Here is a 20,137-nt window from a genome sequence, read left to right on the forward strand (position 1 = left end):
ATGACCTGCTGAGTCCTCTACCAAGCCCCTGGAGGTGCCACCTCCCTTTTTGGCAATGCCAAAAGCTGTCCTGGCCCTCTCCTTCCATCCTTGCAGCCACCCCAAAGTAGCAGCAGGGTTTCTGGGTGAAACCTCCTTGCATCTGGCTCTAGTAACAGGCAAAATTAGCAGCAGCTCTTTCCTTTCCCTGCTGCTGAAGGGAAAAAAAACCCTTTAGAGGAGCTCTAAGCTCAGCTTGCTGGAGTCCTGCCCCTTTCTCCTGCCCTGGGTATTATGTAAGAAGCCTTTTAATAGTACCCAGCAAGACATATGGCCCCCTCAGCTTTAGTATGCCAAGGCAAGATGCTGCCCTAAAAATAGCAGGTGTGCTTGATGTAGTCTGCTCTAACACCTTCTGTTACTTGGGATTGCTTCCCAGAGAGCCTTGGGATGGAGTGAGCAGCAAAACCCTTCATGTCCTGGAGCATTGGTGTGTTGGGGGGTTATATCCCAGCTGCATTTACCCCAGTTCCACTCTAGGAGTCACACAGGGCTTAAATCCCAGCAGGTAACCAGCTAAAAGCATCAGTTCTATGCTGGGACCAGGCACAGAGGCTTCACTGGTGCTTTCCAAGCCTTTGGCTGGGCAAAGTCCCTCTCCTGGTTCCCCACATCCATCTCCCTGGTGCAGGCTCTGCAGGGCACAATGTTCTTGTCCTCTTTGCTCAGATCCCTTCTCACCTTTGTTGCTTGGCCATAGAGGAGCAAACAAGAGGTGGCTTTGGGGTGAGGGCTGCTGGAGGAGCTGAGGCCAGGGAGCAGCCCCCTCTCTCTCTCTGCTCATGCCATAACCTCAAGAGATGCTCTCAGCATCTTTCAGGCACAAGGAGATGAGGGGTTGCAAAGTGTTGCCTCATTCAAAAGGAAGAGAAGGGGAAAGAGGGGGCAAAACCCCTCTGACTGGATCCCAGGAGATAAGAGGAGGGACTGAAGTGCCTCTGGAGCTAATAGCACTACCCCACTTGCCTTTAGGCACAAGCAAGTGGCCTTTCATGCTGGTAAGCCTTTCAGCTGGGGGGCTTTGTGGCAAGAGCTTGTGATGATGCTGGGTTGGCCCTGCAGCATCTGTGAGAGCCTGGTACCCAGATAGGGGTGTGCAAGAGCTTGTGATGATGCTGGGTTGGCCCTGCAGCATCTGTGAGAGCCTGGTACCCAGACAGAGGTGTGCAAGAGCTTGTGATGATGCTGGGTTGGCCCTGCAGCATCTGTGAGAGCCTGGTACCCAGACAGAGGTGTGCAAGGGCTTGTGATGATGCTGGGTTGGCCCTGCAGCATCTGTGAGAGCCTGGTACCCAGATAGAGGTGTGCAAGAGCTTGTACTGATGCTGGGTTGGCCCTGCAGCATCTGTGAGAGCCTGGTACCCAGATAGAGGTGTGCAAGAGCTTGTAATGATGCTGGGTTGGCCCTGCAGCATCTGTGAGAGCCTGGTACCCAGATAGAGGTGTGCAAGAGCTTGTAATGATGCTGGGTTGGCCCTGCAGCATCTGTGAGAGCCTGGTACCCAGATAGAGGTGTGCAAGAGCTTGTAATGATGCTGGGTTGGCCCTGCAGCATCTGTGAGAGCCTGGTACCCAGACAGAGGTGTGCAAGAGCTTGTAATGATGCTCAGTTGGCCCTGCAGCATCTGTGAGAGCCTGGTACCCAGCAGCAGTCCTCCAGGGAAGGGGATTGTGTTGAGAGAGGACAATGTCTTGGTCCTTGGGGACATGGGAATGTCTCCAGAGGTGATATCTTGATCTTTGGGCTCCTAGGAGAAAGAGGACAAGGTTGAGGGGCTTGGATGAGCTGAGTGGTCTCCCATCAGTCCTCTAGGGCTATAAGCTGTGGACTGTTGGGTTTCCCATCCTACCTCCTCCCCTCTCTATGCCACAAACATCTCCTGGAAGGCAACTAGTGGAGGTTTCCCCATCACCTTCTACAACAGGGACTCTTGGTCCAGCCTCTCTGGGGCCTCAGCATCAGCTTCTCCCCACTCCCCTTGGGCCAGCTCTGGTCCTGCCCCACTCTCAGGAGCAACCAGATCCCTTTGGCCACACAGATGAGACCACACCAGGCTCCCCACTCCCTTAGGTCACCCTCACACCATGGCTTGTGTCCTTCTGGTGCAGGGGAGGAGCCAGGCTGGGCTCCCACATCCCTCAGGGACTGGGATGCAGCCCAACAGGACACATGAGACTCCTCCTGGCAGCTGCCAGAGCTGGTGCCAGACACCTTCTCTTCATCTGTGGGGAAAGAAGAGGGAGAATTCCTAGCCCCTGATTGCACCCCAAACAGCAAGCAGCAAGCCCAGCTCCCAGGAGCAAAGCAGAGAGCAGCAAACCACACAGAGCTGTGAGCTTCAACCCCCTCCCCAAAGCCTCTTGCAGGCACTTGGAGGTCAGCTTCACTTCATCCCTTGGTTACCAAGCAACTTTAAGGCAAGCAAAGCCCAAGCACTTGGCACAGAGAGTGAGCACAGGGTGGGGGGGAGGCTGCAACTGGGTTTTGCTGGGGTTGAACTGGTTCCTTTGCCATTGCACACTCCTTTGGCAGGAGGCTTGTGGGGTCTGGCAGTGGGAGGTTGAGGGAGGGGAGGGGATTGTTCTCATCCCTTAATCCAGGAGAAATAGGGGTGTTAGGCACCTGCTGAAGGTTTCTGCCCAGGTAAGGGGCTGGCTGAGGTGAGAGTTGCCTTCCCTGAGGGTGTCTGAGCCTTGCAGTGCTGAGCTGTGGGCACATGAAGGGGGGAGCTGAGGATACCCAGCTGGGTACCACGTGCTGCTGAGGGATGTGGGAGGCAAGCAGGAGGCATTTAGGGTTCTTTTTGCTTCCCCAGAGCAGCTCAGGGTGCTTGGCCTCAGGGCTGAGGGCTGCTGTGGGAGGTGGAGGAGCACTCCCTGTGCTGGGTGGTGTTTCCATGGCAACAGCAGGCAAAAAAAAAGGATGCTAGGGGGGAAAAAACTCAAGGAGATGAACCTCAGGCTGTCACAGCTTCTCCTGAGCTTGTCTGAGGCAACCCCCTGCTTGCTCCTGGGGAGCCTTCCTCCCTGAGGGAGATGAGAAGCCAAAGCCTTTATGGGGCTGCTGCTTGCTGCTTGAGCTTGCAGATGGTGCTGCCCATGTCCCTGGAGGATGCTGGACCTGTGGCACAGAGCCTCCCTTTGCACCTCCTCTGGTTCCCTGCAGGCACCAGTCTCTAGAGTCCATCTCCCAGCCCAAGGAGCACTCTGCCACCCCCTGACAGGGAGATGGGGTCAGTCTGTGCTCCCCAGGAGCAGGACAAGAGAAAACAGCCTCAAGTTGCCCCAGGGGAGGTTGAACTTGGAGGTGGTTCCCTCAGAGGGGTGTCAGCCCCTGTGCCAGGCTGCCCAGGGAGTGCCCAGCCCTGCAGGGATCCCAAAGCTGAGGTGCTGAGGGCTGTGGGGTTGGGGCTGGGTTGGGATTGATGCTCAGCAAGATGTTTTGCAAGGCAAAGGGTTCCATGGTTGTGCTTTGCTGGGGCTCCTGGGGTGGTTTGGTGTGGGGCAGAGGTGGCAGGTGAGAGCTGGAGCTTTAGTGTGTGCACAGGGATGTAAATGCAACCCTCTGTGCTTGAGCTCCCTGGCTGCAGCTCTGCAGCCTCAGGCTGCCAGCCAGCCTTTGCCACAGAGCCTTTTGGGCTGAGCCAAAGTAAATGCACCCCAAAAGCAAGCAGTGGGTGCTCCCCAAGGTCCTGGCAGACCTCTCCTTTCCTTCCCCTGGCAGGAATTACTCAGCCAACACTGATGAGTCTCAGCCCCAGCACAGAGCTTGAAGCTGAGGAGGGCAGGGCCAGGGCACTTTGCATCAGAGGGTTTCCTAGCAGGGCTTTTGCATCCTCCTCCCAGTGGAGCCCAGCCCTGGAGCATCTCAAGGAGTATCCAGAAGGGATTGCTCTCCCTTCAAAGCCAGTTCCATGTTCCTACTTTCCATCCTCTGGCAGTGCTGCCTTGGCTTTGGCAGCTCCCCTCCAGAGCCCTCTTCTCTCCTTATCACCTTGTAACCCTGAAGAATTAAACCCCAACCAAGGCCAGTTGATGCCAGCTGCCTCCCTGGTGTGTCAAACCCACAAGCCCTGGGCTCTTGTGGGTACCAGAGCTGAACCCTCCCCAGGGTAGGTGCAGAAAGGGGCTGGATGCTTTCAGATGGAACATGTTTCCACCAAAGCAGCTCCAGTTGCCCAACAAGTGAGGCTAAACAGAAGCTTTCTCCTCCAAGTTGGCAGGTAATTAGTGGAAGAAGCATATGGTGCCTCCTCTGGAGTGTTGGAAGGGGATCAAGAGCAGGCAGCAGGTGGGATGGGGAGGAGTGGGGGTGCTGTGTGGGTATAACAGGGCTGGGGTTGGATGTGGAGGAGCTGCTGGGGTGTTGGGGAGAGGGTTTGAGCACTGGTTCACCCCTGGGGGAGCTCAGGGGCTGCTGTAGAGCAAGGCTGAGCTTGGCTGGGGCTCCTCTGCATTGCCAAGGGCTTGAGGCTCAGGGAGAGGCTCTAATGGGGACCACACAGGGCTTGAGAGAGAGCTTGGGCATGTCAGCATCCATGGCATGGCTCTGAGGAGGGAGAGCAGCTTGGTTATGGCTGGGCCAAGCAGGTTTTTGGCTCCCTGTTGGGTTGCAATAGCCCCCCACCATGGTGGGAACAGGAGCTTGGGGCTGAGGGTTGGTGTCTTCTCCTAAGACATGAGGAAAAGCTGTGCAAGGGGAGGTTGAGCTTAGAGCTGAAGCTCCAATCATCCCTTTGCCAGGCTGCTCAGGGAGCTGGGGGAGCCCTGGAGGGACCCCAAAGCTTCAGAGCTGAGGCCATGGGGGTTGTGCTGGGCTGGGACTGCAGCAGCTTCAAGGGCTTTTCCAAGGGGTGGTTGGCTGTAAGGAGAAGCATGTGGATGCTCATGTTTAGCCTGCCAAATCCATGCCTGAGCCCATTCCCAGCTGTGCAGTCTCTGATGGCATGATGCTGGCTCCAAGGAAACCTCAAGGGAGGGAGGATGAGCCCTGTGCTACCCAACTCATTGAATCCCTGCCAAGTGTGGGATGGGGCAGTGAAGATGGGCTGCAGCCATGCATTGGCCACCTTATGGATGGGAGAACACCTGGTTTTAGAGGGGGAGGAGAGAAGGAGGAGGTTGGTTTAGTAGCATGGGGATGCATTCTGGCCCTAAATAGCAGCTAGAAGGTAGATGGCACCTTCAGGCCAAGCTGGAGGAATGAGCTGTGGGACAGGGAGGAGGAAGCAGTGGGGATGCTCTTGCTCCTCATGAGCAGCAGAGGAAGCAGTGGGGATGCTCTTGGTCCTCATGAGCAGCAGAGGAAGCAGTGGGGATGCTCTTGGTCCTCATGAGCAGCAGAGGAAGCAGTGGGGATGCTCTTGCTCCTCATGAGCAGCAGAGGAAGCAGTGGGGATGCTCTTGGTCCTCATGAGCAGCAGAGGAGGGGGGTTTGGGCTGAGCTGTGCTCTGCTCACACCAAACCACTGCTGGGTTTCCTTCCTCCATGGCCAGAAGCCTCATGCTGCAAGTGCAACACTCCCAGTGGCTCATCCCTTGCTCTCCATGGAGGTGGAAACCATCCCACCCAGCACTAACCTCCCCCCTCTCCTTCTCCTTGCAGAGGAGACAACGTTTGAGGCTGGAGTCAAAGTGCAGATCCACAGCCAGGCTGAGCCACCTTTTGTCCAGGAGCTGGGTTTTGGGGTGGCTCCTGGCTTCCAGACCTTTGTGGCCACCCAAGAGCAAAGGGTAAGTGCTGACTTTCATTTAAGCACCCAAGAGCCCTGCAGTGGCTCCAGCTGAGAGGTTGCTGCTGTGCCCTGAGGGCTCTCCAGAGGCATCTTGAGCACACTTCAATGCTTTGCTTGGAGCTGGTTGCTGCCAAGGCACCTTTCCCATTGTGCATGATGCTTGGCACTTTGGCCACAAGGATGAGCTTCATCCCTGGTCACTTCCCAGCCTGCTCCCAATGCCTTGGGTACCATAAAGTGCCCCTGGGGAGGTGTGTGGCTTCCCTTTTGCTCTCTATCTGCAAGACCCTGAAGGCTTGACAGCACTGAGCTCTGTGTTTGCATGCTCTGGCCCTTGTTGAGCTTTAAAAGCAATGCCCCCTTGTATTTGGGTCACTTCAGTGGCACATGAGCAATTCATTTCTCCTGCTTCCTAGAGGCTGCCACATGCTACAGGGTGTTTGCTGCACAGGTTCTTGCAGTTCCCTCACCCCAAGCCCCTTTGATTCCTCCCCAGGGCCTTGCTGAGCAACTCAGAGCTAGTGCCAAGCACTTTGAGCCCAGCACTGGGTGTGGAATGAGGCAGCTTTGCCTTGCTGTGGCCCTGGGAGCTGTGCATTGGCTGGGAGGCAAAGGGGATTTATTCCTTGGGGGAGGGAGGGATTAGAGAGGCTCATGGATTTATTTCAAGCTCAAATCTATCCCTTCATCCCTCATCCCAGGCTGGGAATGAGAGTATTTAGTGGCCTCTCCACCCTGGTTTGCTCCCTTCCCAGTTATGCAGCAGCTTAGTGCAAGTGAGGGCTTGTGCCTTAGAGCCAGGGGGGGCTAAATCCTGGGTCTTTCAACCAGGAGCTTTGCCAAAGCCCCTCCTGACAAGCAACCTCTTGCCTGGGAGGTGATGCCTGAGCTCTTTAAACCTCCCTTTCAAGTCAGCTGGCCAGCCTTGGGAGAACAGGAGCTATCACTCCCTCTTGCTGCAGTGGCTCAGCCCCTCTGATTCCTGCACTGAGCACTTTGGGGAGCTGCAGCTGGGCTTTGTGGAGCACTAAAGAGAGAGAAGGACTTGGTTATGTGGCTGTGGGGCATGTGCTGAGTCTCTCAGCCCCCTGAGAGAACTGGGAACAGAAAGGTGAGGACAAGAGTTGCTTACATCAGGCAAAACCACCTGGGAAGGGCAAAAGGAGCTTTGGTGGGAACAAATCAGCTCTGGATGGTGAGGCTGGGAACTGTGGCTCCTCTGTAGAGCTCAGTCTCCCTGTGAGCTCCTGCATCTGGCTGGCTGCTGCTCAGCCAAGACTTTGCTGACACATTGCAGAGCAGGAGGGAAGCAAGCAGTCACTCCAGCTCTAATTACCATGGAGGTTCCAAGCTAATAGCCCTTGATGAGCTCCCTTGGAGAGAGAGAAGAGTACATTGACTTGCTCAGAGGAGGGAGAGGCCAAACCCTGCCAGCCCCAGGGAGGTTTGGCTCTTAAATAAGCAGCACACATTGGTCTGGCACACTTCAGGTGAGTCCTTGCAGCAGCTCAGCTTCCAACCCAGCCAGGGTTGGAGGTTTGGTTCCAAACACCACAGCTGAGGGGCAGAGCCAGCAGCAAGAACCCCCTGGGCTGTGGGAGAGAGATGTAAGAGGTAGGGATGGCTGGAAACCAAGGCAGCAGCCAGCTGTCCCACCCAGCAGGGCTCTGCTCCATCACCAGGGGGATGCACTGAGGAGATTCCCTTTAAAAGGGAAACATTTCTTAGCTGGAGTGTCCTGTCAGCCCCAGAACCAAGATGCTCTCCTCCAAAGCAGCCAATGCAGAGCTAAATGCACCCCAAGAGGCTTTTGCATCTGCTTTGGAGTGTCAGAGAGCAGTGGGGAGAGCAAAAGCCTTGGGGTGTGGGAGGGGAGATGTGCTGTACCTGTGCTCAAGAAGCTGGGAGGGATAATGTGTGTGTGTGTGGGCAAGGCAGCTCTCAGTGAGGTTGCTCTCAGTGGTTCCCTGCATGGGGATCCCTCTGCAACCTGCAGCATCTTTGCACTTGGTGCCAGAGCTTTGCACAGCAGCAGCCAGAGAATCATTTGGGTTGGAGAAGCCCTTGTAGGGTCATCACATCCAAGCCCAGCACTACCCCTGAGCTCCAGAGCTTTGGGAACAAGCTGACCATCTTCTCCCAAGCTGCTTTGAAGAGCTGGAGCTCTGCTCACACACAAGGGAGCAAACCACAGGCTCCCAAATACCTCACACCATGGTTATGTCATGGTTACCTCAGCTCCATCTGCAACCCCCCCACTCCTGGCTCCTCTTTTCTCCTCCTTTTCCCCTGCAGAAGGATCCCAAACCCAGGCTCATGGGCCACCAGCAGGTGTTTCTGTGCTGCTTTTAGCAGGTGATTCATGTCACAAGCTTTTTAACAGAGGGCTTTTTGCTCAAGCCCAGCTGCTTTGTGCTTGGAGCAAAGCACAGCAAGCTGGGCACTGCCCTGTAAAGGCCAGGGAAGGAAGGGTTAGGGGAAGGAGCAGAGCATTGAGCAAAGGGCAAGGCTTGCCAAGCTGCAGCCAGAAGGGGAATGAGGCTGTGGGGGACCAGCCAGTGAGTGGGAGAGCAAAAGCCTTGGGGTGTGGGAGGGGAGATGTGCTGTACCTGTGCTCAAGAAGCTGGGAGGCAAGAGGGATATGTTGGAGCTGGCTCCTTGCTGCTGCTGGTCCCTAGGTGATGTTGGAGCTGGCTCCTTGCTGCTGCTGGTCCCTAGGTGATGTTGGAGCTGGCTCCTTGCTGCTGCTGGTCCCTAGGTGATGTTGGAGCTGGCTCCTTGCTGCTGCTGGTCCCTAGGTGATGTTGGAGCTGGCTCCTTGCTGCTGCTGGTCCCTAGGTGATGTTGGAGCTGGCTCCTTGCTGCTGCTGGTCCCTAGGTGATGTTGGAGCTGGCTCCTTGCTGCTGCTGGTCCCTAGGTGATGCTGGAGCTGGCTCCTTGCTGCTGCTGGTCCCTAGGTGATGCTGGAGCTGGCTCCTTGCTGCTGCTGGTCCCTAGGTGATGTTGGAGCTGGCTCCTTGCTGCTGCTGGTCCCTAGGTGATGTTGGAGCTGGCTCCTTGCTGCTGCTGGTCCCTAGGTGATGTTGGAGCTGGCTCCTTGCTGCTGCTGGTCCCTAGGTGATGTTGGAGCTGGCTCCTTGCTGCTGCTGGTCCCTAGGTGATGTTGGAGCTGGCTCCTTGCTGCTGCTGGTCCCTAGGTGATGTTGGAGCTGGCTCCTTTGCTGCTGCTGGTCCCTAGGTGATGTTGGAGCTGGCTCCTTTGCTGCTGCTGGTCCCTAGGTGATGCTGGAGCTGGCTCCTTGCTGCTGCTGGTCCCTAGGTGATTTTTCCCCCCCCTCCTCCCCTTGACAGCCCCCTCCTCCCTGTCTTGCAGCTGACCTACCTGCCCCCTCCCTGGGGTGAATGTCGCTCGGCGGATCTGGGCTTAGACTTCTTTCCTGTTTACAGCATCACAGCCTGCAGGATCGACTGTGAGACAAGGTACATCGTGGAGAACTGCAACTGCAGAATGGTTCACATGCCAGGTGAGGCTGCTGGGAGCACCCAGAGGCTCCCTCCCACCTCCCTTCACCTCCCTTCACCTCCCTTCAGCCAACCTGCCTCAAGGAGCTGAGGCTTGAGGTTGGTTTTCCTAAGGATGCTGGTTGCTTTTGTGCAGTGCCCTGCTGGAGAAGTGAGGATGGCAGAGGTTTGATGGCCTCAGTTAACATCCCAGGGGTGTTGGGTCCTCAGTTGGCCTCATGGGAGAGCTGGGGTGGATGCATGGTAGCAGATAACTGCAGCATCTTGCCCAGCCTGAGTCTCCTTTGCCAAGGGCACGTTGTGGAGAGCCCAGTGGTGGGCAGTTTCCCCTGATGGTTGTGTCCTTTCCATGCAGGGGATGCTCCTTTCTGTACCCCAGAGCAGTACAAGGAATGTGCAGAGCCTGCACTTGGTGAGTACCAACAGATAGCCACGTGTGTGCCAAGCTGGAGGAGCCTCAGCAGCCTCCAGCCTGGTGGGACTGGGTTTATCTGCAGCCCAGGGATGGGTTTGGATGGGACTCTGATTTGATGGGAAGGGCTGGGTGCAACCCTGGCATGAAATAGCTTCTGGTTCTGTGTGGGACAGGGGAGCAGTAGGAGGGGAGCATCTCTGGGTGTGGGTTTGGGATGCAGGGACATGGTGTAGGGTGGATTTAGGAGGTTCAATCACCACATGTGCCCTGACCAGAGTGAAGCCTCCAGTGAAAGGTTTCTCCCCAAGCTAGTGGGGAGAGAAATGTGCACATGGCTGTGCAATGAAGGGGAAACAGCCAGGACTGAGATGTGACTCCCTCTCTGGGTGCCCCAAGCTCTGCTCCCCCAGCTGCTGTGTGGCCCTGACTCTCCCACCTAACCCTGTCACCACCTCCAGGCTTGCTGGCTGAAAAGGACAGCAGTTACTGCATCTGCAGGACACCCTGTAACCTGACCAGGTACAACAAAGAGCTCTCCATGGTCAAGATCCCCAGCAAGACCTCAGCCAAGTACCTGGAGAAGAAGTTCAACAAGTCAGAAAAATACATCTCGTGAGTGGGGGAGAAAAGTCACTTCAGGGGCTGGGGAGAGGCTCTGGGCAGCTGGGGGCCTGGGCTGCAGGGGAAAGAGGGGCTGCAGGGCACAGCTCCTTTGCTTCATGGGCACAGGGGCTGCAGGGCACAGCTCCTTTGCTTCATGGGCACAGGGGCTGCAGAGCACAGCTCCTTTGCTGCAGAGGGGCTGCAGAGCACATCTCCTTTGCTTCATGGGCACAGGGGCTGCAGAGCACAGCTCCTTTGCTTCATGGGCACAGGGGCTGCAGAGCACATCTCCTTTGCTTCATGGGCACAGGGGCTGCAGGGCACAGCTCCTTTCTTTATGGGCAGAGGGGCTGCAGGGCACAGCTCCTTTGCTTCATGGGCACAGGGGCTGCAGGGCACAGCTCCTTTGCTTCATGGGCACAGGGGCTGCAGAGCACAGCTCCTTTGCTTCATGGGCACAGGGGCTGCAGGGCACAGCTCCTTTGCTTCATGGGCACAGGGGCTGCAGGGCACATCTCCTTTGCTGCAGAGGGGCTGCAGAGCACATCTCCTTTGCTGTATGGGCAGAGGGGCTGCAGGGCACAGCTCCTTTGCTTCATGGGCACAGGGGCTGCAGAGCACAGCTCCTTTGCTTCATGGGCACAGGGGCTGCAGGGCACAGCTCCTTTGCTTCATGGGCACAGGGGCTGCAGAGCACATCTCCTTTGCTTCATGGGCACAGGGGCTGCAGAGCACATCTCCTTTGCTTCATGGGCACAGGGGCTGCAGAGCACAGCTCCTTTGCTTCATGGGCACAGGGGCTGCAGAGCACATCTCCTTTGCTTCATGGGCACAGGGGCTGCAGAGCACATCTCCTTTGCTTCATGGGCACAGGGGCTGCAGAGCACATCTCCTTTGCTTCATGGGCACAGGGGCTGCAGAGCACATCTCCTTTGCTTCATGGGCACAGGGGCTGCAGAGCACAGCTCCTTTGCTTCATGGGCACAGGGGCTGCAGGGCACATCTCCTTTGCTTCATGGGCAGAGGGGCTGCAGGGCACAGCTCCTTTGCTTCATGGGCAGAGGGGCTGCAGAGCACAGCTCCTTTGCTTCATGGGCACAGGGGCTGCAGAGCACAGCTCCTTTGCTTCATGGGCACAGGGGCTGCAGAGCACAGCTCCTTTGCTTCATGGGCACAGGGGCTGCAGAGCACAGCTCCTTTGCTTCATGGGCACAGGGGCTGCAGAGCACAGCTCCTTTGCTTCATGGGCAGAGGGGCTGCAGGGCACAGCTCCTTTGCTTCATGGGCAGAGGGGCTGCAGAGCACAGCTCCTTTGCTTCATGGGCACAGGGGCTGCAGAGCACATCTCCTTTGCTTCATGGGCACAGGGGCTGCAGAGCACATCTCCTTTGCTTCATGGGCACAGGGGCTGCAGAGCACATCTCCTTTGCTTCATGGGCACAGGGGCTGCAGAGCACAGCTCCTTTGCTTCATGGGCACAGGGGCTGCAGAGCACATCTCCTTTGCTTCATGGGCACAGGGGCTGCAGAGCACATCTCCTTTGCTTCATGGGCACAGGGGCTGCAGGGCACAGCTCCTTTGCTTCATGGGCACAGGGGCTGCAGGGCACATCTCCTTTGCTGCAGAGGGGCTGCAGAGCACAGCTCCTTTGCTTCATGGGCACAGAGGCTGCAGGGCACATCTCCTTTGCTTCATGGGCACAGGGGCTGCAGGGCACAGCTCCTTTGCTTCATGGGCACAGGGGCTGCAGAGCACAGCTCCTTTGCTTCATGGGCACAGGGGCTGCAGAGCACAGCTCCTTTGCTTCATGGGCACAGGGGCTGCAGAGCACATCTCCTTTGCTTCATGGGCACAGGGGCTGCAGAGCACATCTCCTTTGCTTCATGGGCACAGGGGCTGCAGAGCACAGCTCCTTTGCTTCATGGGCACAGGGGCTGCAGAGCACATCTCCTTTGCTTCATGGGCACAGGGGCTGCAGAGCACATCTCCTTTGCTTCATGGGCACAGGGGCTGCAGGGCACAGCTCCTTTGCTTCATGGGCACAGGGGCTGCAGGGCACATCTCCTTTGCTGCAGAGGGGCTGCAGAGCACAGCTCCTTTGCTTCATGGGCACAGAGGCTGCAGGGCACATCTCCTTTGCTTCATGGGCACAGGGGCTGCAGGGCACAGCTCCTTTGCTTCATGGGCACAGGGGCTGCAGAGCACAGCTCCTTTGCTTCATGGGCACAGGGGCTGCAGAGCACATCTCCTTTGCTTCATGGGCACAGGGGCTGCAGAGCACATCTCCTTTGCTTCATGGGCACAGGGGCTGCAGAGCACATCTCCTTTGCTTCATGGGCACAGGGGCTGCAGGGCACAGCTCCTTTGCTTCATGGGCACAGGGGCTGCAGGGCACATCTCCTTTGCTGCAGAGGGGCTGCAGGGCACATCTCCTTTGCTTCATGGGCACAGGGGCTGCAGGGCACAGCTCCTTTGCTTCATGGGCAGAGGGGCTGCAGAGCACAGCTCCTTTGCTTCATGGGCACAGAGGCTGCAGGGCACATCTCCTTTGCTTCATGGGCACAGGGGCTGCAGGGCACAGCTCCTTTGCTTCATGGGCACAGGGGCTGCAGAGCACAGCTCCTTTGCTTCATGGGCACAGGGGCTGCAGAGCACAGCTCCTTTGCTTCATGGGCACAGGGGCTGCAGGGCACAGCTCCTTTCTTTATGGGCAGAGGGGCTGCAGAGCACAGCTCCTTTGCTTCATGGGCACAGGGGCTGCAGAGCACAGCTCCTTTGCTTCATGGGCACAGGGGCTGCAGAGCACATCTCCTTTGCTTCATGGGCACAGGGGCTGCAGAGCACAGCTCCTTTGCTTCATGGGCACAGGGGCTGCAGAGCACATCTCCTTTGCTTCATGGGCACAGGGGCTGCAGAGCACATCTCCTTTGCTTCATGGGCACAGGGGCTGCAGGGCACATCTCCTTTGCTTCATGGGCACAGGGGCTGCAGAGCACATCTCCTTTGCTTCATGGGCACAGGGGCTGCAGAGCACATCTCCTTTGCTTCATGGGCACAGGGGCTGCAGAGCACAGCTCCTTTGCTTCATGGGCACAGGGGCTGCAGAGCACAGCTCCTTTGCTTCATGGGCACAGGGGCTGCAGGGCACAGCTCCTTTGCTTCATGGGCAGAGGGGCTGCAGAGCACAGCTCCTTTGCTTCATGGGCACAGGGGCTGCAGGGCACATCTCCTTTGCTTCATGGGCACAGGGGCTGCAGAGCACATCTCCTTTGCTGCTGCCTACTTCTGCCTGGCCTGTGGCCCTCAGGGACCTCCCCCAGCCCTGGCTGTGTTGTTACCTTGTGGAGAGTTATCCCATGTTAAGCACCTTTGGGTGCAGTGCTCAGAGCCTGAGAGATCTTGGGGAAGCATTTTCCAGCTTCTCCCAGAGTCCCAACAGTGGTCTTGGGTCTCCAGGAGATCCTGTGGGTTGCTGAGGACCCCAGCAAGAGAAAATCAGCAGAGAGAAGAGAGGATGAAAGCCCCTCAAGCCCTTTCATTCCTCTCAGAGGCCATGAGGCTGCTGGTTGCTGCTGGACTGATGCTCTTGTTCTCTTCCTACAGAGAGAATATTCTTGTGCTGGACATATTTTTTGAAGCACTCAACTATGAGACAATTGAGCAGAAGAAAGCCTATGAAGTGGCAGCCTTACTTGGTAAGGACAGCTCAGGGCTGCAGCCTGGGTGAGCCTGTGCAACAGCTCCTGTGTGTTTGTGGGACAAGAGAGATGCTACAAGTGGGTGCTCAGCTTGCCTTGAAATCCCAGCAAGCTCCAGACCCCCTTCCTGGCTTTCAACCCTCTCTGTTTCCCTCCCAACACCAAACCATCCCAAGGAGTCACCCTGTATCACCTGGGAGAGGTCACCATGAGCTGCTCCAGCTCTGCTTGCTACCAGGGCAGTCTCAGGCTCAAAGCAGGTGCTCTGAGGTGTGGAGGACAGCTCTTTCACCCATCCACCCATCACCTCTCACATGCTCCATCACCTTTCCTGGCAGGCCCCTGAGCTCGATGGAGGAGGTGGAGATGGTGTTGGGTTGGTCAACCTCCACCTGCCTCAAGCTTTATGGGGTAGCAGCTACAGATCTGGCTGCTTGGGACCTGCTGGGTGGAGGTGTTCAGGGAGGAGAAGCAAGCATGCTCTGTGGCCCACACTCAGCCTTGCAGCCTCTCCATGTGCCTCCCTTTATCCCCAAAGCCCTGCTGGGATGCAGGGAATGCTCAGCACCTCCATTCATGTGGAGCTGGGGCATCCCATGGGGCCTTGGGCTGAGGGGAGCAGAGCAGCTCATGTCCCTCTGAGCCCTTCTGCACCCCAAGAGTGCTGCAAGGCAGGCAGAGGAGCCTCTTGAAGCCTGACACACTTGCACAACCTTCCACAGGGTCACCAAGGGGATGGAACATCTCTTTAAAGCCAGCAGCATCCTCCCCAGGCTGCTTTTCATCCCCTTAGAGCTGTTGGGGGGGTGGAGGACACATCCCCTCTCATCTCCCCTCACTCCTTGGGGGTGGCAGCTGCCTCACCCTTAGAGAGGTGCCTCCAAGAGGGGTGAAATCCATGCTGGTGTTCTTTGTGTCTGCCAGGTGACATTGGAGGCCAGATGGGGCTGTTCATTGGTGCTAGCATCCTCACTATCCTAGAGCTCTTTGACTACATCTATGAGGTAAGACCTTCCCACCCCCCCTTCCTCCTGGCTCCTCTGGCAGGCTGGGGCTTTGCCAGCCTTGCTGCCAGGCTGGGGGTGGTGCCACACAGTTCCCTTTGCTCCTTCCCTTGGGTGAATGAAGCAACTTGTGTTGCTTGGGGTGCTGGGCAGGCTGCTGCATCCTCTTGTCTCTGTCCCCATCATCAAGGTCTCAATCCCAGGCAGCACCCAAGAGGAGCTTTGGTGTGGTCCCTCAGCTCTTGTAGCCAAGAGCAGCTGCTCTGGAGTCAAGTGCAAGCTCTCCTGAGTAGGAAAGATTGCAATGGGCAGGCTGGGGAAGGGGACATCCCTTCCTGGCAGCTTTGTCTCCTCCTGCAGCACTCAGGATGGTTTGAGGCTCTTTTTAGCCTCAGCAAGTTCCCCTCACCCCAGTGAAGGCTGATGCATCTCCCAGGAGCCTGGGAAGCTCTTCTGTGCCTCAATGCTCCCACTTTGGCCTTTGCCCACCTCCCCTACATGGGTCACAGTCCAAACCAACCCTTCCCTGGAGCATCCTCCCCTCCCTAGTCATTGCTTTTCCTCCCCAGTCTCTGTGGCCAAGCTGCAAAGTGCTTCATGTCAGGGGCCAGCCTCGTGGGTTTTGTACCTCAAAGGGGAAAGTGAGGCTCTGGAGAGGGGCTGCAGCTGGATGTGAGCCACTGAGGCCCCAAAGTGACCTCACCATGCAAGTGTGTGGCCTGTTTCTTGCAGGAGGCAATGGGTTTATGGCTTAGGATGGTGGCAAGGGGGATGCAGCCACCTCTCCTCAGCTGCTGCACATTTTAAGGAGGGGGTGGGGGATGGCTTTGAGCCCCCTGCACCCAAACACCCACCAGCCCCTCAGAGCTCTGTCTCAGCTCTGTATTCTGATGGGAGCAGGGATTTGGAAGCCTGTGGGATATTGGTCCAAGCCAGGTGAGTGCACAGAAGCATCAGGGGCAAGCAAAGCCTGTGTCTCACTGCAGATCCCAGGCTGAGTGCACACTGCTTCATCCAAGCCTCCTGTTCCTCATGGAGGGGAAGGAGAACCCCAAGTTGGGTTTGTTTGCTTCTGTTTTACTCCTTCAGCTGCTTAGGAAGCTTGCAGAGAGTTTCCTCTTGCTGGTTCAGGCTGTTTCTCTTCTTCTTTGTGGGTAAAGATGGCTTGAGAGAGCATCCCCTCTGCTTGGAGATGCTTGAGAGAGCATCCCCTCTGCTTGGAGATGTTCCCATGGGCTGCCTGTTGCTGCACACCTTAACACAGCCTCTCTCTCTCTTTCTCTCTCTTGCAGCTCATCAAGGAGAAGTTATTAGACCTGCTTGGCAAGGAGGAAGAGGAAGGGAGCCACGATGAAAACGTGGTAAGGAGCCTCCCAGGGAGGCAAGAAGCCTTTGCTGTGGGCAGAGCTGGGCCAGAGGATGGAACAACAGAATCATTGCTTAGGCTTGGGGGAAAAAGACCTTTGAGGCAGCATGTTCCAGTGCTTAATAAGCCTCTGAGTGGAGAAGTTCTTCCTCATGTCCAATCTGAACCTCCCCTGGTGTAACTTCAACCCCTTGTGTCCTGTGGTTGGTTATTGGAGAGATTGACCCTCCCCAGCTCACTCCAGGCTCAACATTCTCCTCAGCACACTTGTTCTCCTTCATTGCCCAGCTCTGGCCACCTTCCAGTGATGCCTGTGCAAAGCCATTTGAGAGCTGGGCACAGAGGAACCTGCAGCAGCACAGGCTGGGGGTGAGCTGCTGGAGAGCAGCTCCAGGAGAGAGACCTGGCACTGCTGGGGGAGAATCAACTCACCTGGAGTCCTGGGGCCAGTGCTGGGCTCCCCAGCTGCAGAGGGACAGGGAAGTGCTGCAGAGAGGCCAGCACAGGGCCAGCAAGATGCTCAGGGCACTGGAGCATGTTCCTGCTGAGGAAAGGCTGGAGAAGAGGAGATTGAGGGGGGAGCTCATTCCTAGTGACCAAGATCTCCCTGGTGGGTGTCAGATTGGGGCAGCACCTTGTTCTGTTGTAACCAAGGGCTGATGGGATGAAGCTGCAACACAAAGAGTTGCATTGAAACACAAGTGTGAGCTGAGGGAGCCCTGGGGCTGCTCAGGGAGGGTGTGGAGGCTCCTTCCTTGCAGCTCTTCACCTCCCTGTGCTCCCTGATGTAGGTTGAGCTGCTTCTGCAAGGGGGAAAGTTGCACTGCATGAGCTCTAAAGCTCCCTCCCAATCCCTGCCACCCTATAATGCTCTGATGGTGAGTTGGGAAGGATAACCCTTTGCTCTCCTCCTTGTTTTTATGCCCACAGAGCACTTGTGACCCCCTCCCCAACCACTCAGAGAGCATCAGCCACACTGTGACGGTTCCTCTGCAGGCCACGCTGGGCACGCTGGAGGAGATTGCCTGCTGACCTCCCCTTCCACCCCCTCCCACTCCACAGTGCCACCACACCTAAGGGAGGCCAAGAAAAGTGCCCAGGAGAGCAGGGAACCAGCTCAGGTTTGCAAGGAGGGGACCAGGCCAAAGGGTTGCCAATGAAAGCAGTGGGATGAGCAAAGCAAAGGAAGGCAATGGCTATGCATTTAAACCAAAATCAAGCTCTCTATTCTCTCCACACTCAAAAGCAAGTGAGAAGCACCTTGGACTTGTGTTGTTCCTCTTGGAGGAAGGGGTTTTTGGCACCAAGCTGGAAGGGCAGCAGCTCCTTTAGCCCCCTCCTCTCCCACCTCAGCTCCCATTGCCCAGAGCCACTTGCATGCCACTTGTTTTTGCCAGCTGGAGAGTCAGCTCTTGGCTTTAGGAGCTCTGTTCCTCTTTGCAATCTCTGCTCAGTCACTCCCAGAAGGAACTCAGCCATGCCCTGACCTCACCATTACCAACAGCCACAAAAACCCCCCCAGAGCAGCTCTTTGGGAGTCTTTCTCCTTCCTTCACTCCTTGGGGCTCAGGCTGTGATGCCTCTGGAAAGCTGAAGCCCAGGGGGGGATAAAGCTTGCCAGGCAGCCCAAGGTGAGCAGCATCCCTGCACAGGGGCCTGGAGCTGGCTCTGGGGGGTGGGTGATCAGGGGGATGAGGGAAGGGGCTTCATTCTCTTTTTTTATCCTCCTCCTGATTGTTTTTTAGCTCTGATGATGATGATTTGGGGGGGGTTGGGTTTGGGGTGGGGTGTTTTTGGGCCCTCCCTTCCCCTTCCTTCCTGGATGCTGTGCTTTCTCCTCCTTCTCATGACTGATATTAAAGCTGGTCTTGTGGAAATGGGAGGGCTGTGTCATTTGTGCCTTGTTCCCTTCACACCTCACCTCAGAGCACAGCTTAAATCCAGCCTCTGGCTCAAGTTGCCCAACCTTCAGGGCACAAAACCCCAAAGCCCATCATCCTGGGTGTTCCCCAGGGCTGTTCCTCACTCCTTTGACCCTCTTTAACCCCTTTTAGTGTCCTCACAGCCCTCTTGATGGCACAGGCATGATGCCATGGCCATGCTCAGACTTGTCTCATCTGCTCCATGAGTCCAACTCTGTGTCTCCTCTCTTGGGAGTCTCAGTAGTGACCAAGAGGTTGAATAGAACTGAGTCTAAGTGATGCTCTTTCACCTCACACCCCTCCTGATGGCACAGGCATGATGCCATGGCCATGCTCAGCCTTGTCTCATCTGCTCCATGAGTCCAACTCTGTGTCTCCTCTCTTGGGAGTCTCAGTAGTGACCAAGAGGTTGAATAGAACTGAGTCTAAGTGATGCTCTTTCACCTCACTAAAGAGACAAAACCCTCCAGAGTCTCAGCAACCAGGAGCTTTAAATAGAGCTGGGACCAAGTGATGTTGTTTTACCCCACTAAAGGGGAGAAACCAAGTTCCCTGGAGCACCAAACCCTGCTGGTTTAGCAGCCTGAAGGACTGGGAGGAGGATGGGCTGGGTGTCTCTGCAGCTCTGCTGCTGAATGGCCAGTGACTGTCAGCACTGGGGTGGCCACTTGACCCAGTCAAGTTCCCAGCCAAGCAGGTGCTTTGTGGGGATGATACACAGCCCACAAAGCCTCCACCAAGCCAGGGAGCAGCCAGAGGCCTTTCAGGCAGCTCTCTGCACTCATCCAAGCTCAGCTCTTAGGGGGGATGTGTTGGGTGGCATCTCAGTGGCAGGAGGGCAAGGTGGGGTTGAGCTGCTGCAAGAAGGGCAGGGGGTAAGGGATGCACATCCACCCACAGCTCTCACCCTGGCTGTAAAGCAAGGTTTGAAGCTGCCAGGAAACCTCCAGAAGCCCTTTAGATGGTGAGCCAGGACCTACAGGTTAAACTGAGCAGGCTAAAGGATGCAATCACCTCAACCAGCTGCCTTCAGACCTCAGCCTCAGCACTGGAAACAACACTGTGCCCTCCTTGTGCTCCCCCCAGCCTCCTCCCATCTCTCCACATCACTTGTTCCCCTTTTCTTACCTGCTTTTCCTCCTTAGCTGTCCAGTCCCTGTGCCCTGGCTTGCTGGGAAGGAGCCTGTTCATCCCTCTGGGTTCTCAGCAGGCAGCAGATTCACATCCTCCTGCTCTTCCATCACTCCTTGGGCTGAAAGTCCCATCCTTGGGGCATCAAAAGCTCTTTGCAACCCTCCTGTGCTCTCAGGCAGCACTGTGCTGTGTCTCACACCAGCCACAGTCACTGAACTCCAGAAGTCTCCACGATGTTTCTCCCTTCAGGGTGTCAGAGTGCTGCTGCAGGCTGTGAAATGGGGATTGTTACAGAGGTGCTGGGGGGAAGAAACCCAAACAAGCAAGCAAACCCCACCTACCATCTCCTCATGTTCTCTTCAGTCTCCTGATGCTCTTTCCCACCTCCTGATCCTCACACCAACATCTTCATCCTCTTACCTGACTCCTGATGCTTCTCTCCCCCTCCTTATGCTCTGACCCTCACCCTGATGCTCTTTCCCACCTCCTGATCCTCACACCATCATCCTCATCCTCTCACCTGACCCCTGATGCTCTTTCCCACCTCCTGATGCTCTTTCCCACCTCCTGATCCTTACAACATCATCTTGATCCTCTCACCTGACCCCTGATGCTTCTCTGCCCCTCCTGATGCTCTTTCCCACCTCCTGCTCCTCACACCATCATCCTCATCCTCTCACCTGACCCCTGGTGCTCTT

General features: G+C 56.5%; 1 protein-coding gene across 1 annotated transcript in view; it reads left to right on the plus strand.

Moving 5' to 3' along the window:
* The window catches only part of LOC104557525 (acid-sensing ion channel 2), a 314,024-nt gene extending 296,002 nt beyond the window's left edge, over nt 1-18,022 (plus strand). Inside the window, exons 3-10 of the mRNA XM_062016739.1 lie at nt 5,645-5,772; nt 9,149-9,299; nt 9,653-9,709; nt 10,171-10,324; nt 13,919-14,010; nt 14,938-15,017; nt 16,310-16,378; nt 17,314-18,022. Coding sequence (XP_061872723.1) covers nt 5,645-5,772; nt 9,149-9,299; nt 9,653-9,709; nt 10,171-10,324; nt 13,919-14,010; nt 14,938-15,017; nt 16,310-16,378; nt 17,314-17,415 — 833 coding nt within the window. The 3' untranslated portion in view covers nt 17,416-18,022. The remainder of the gene's footprint in view (nt 1-5,644; nt 5,773-9,148; nt 9,300-9,652; nt 9,710-10,170; nt 10,325-13,918; nt 14,011-14,937; nt 15,018-16,309; nt 16,379-17,313) is intronic.
* Nucleotides 18,023-20,137: the final 2,115 nt, after the last annotated feature.

Source organism: Colius striatus, chromosome W (assembly GCF_028858725.1).
Source record: "Colius striatus isolate bColStr4 chromosome W, bColStr4.1.hap1, whole genome shotgun sequence".
Classification (NCBI taxonomy): Eukaryota; Metazoa; Chordata; class Aves; order Coliiformes; family Coliidae; genus Colius; species Colius striatus.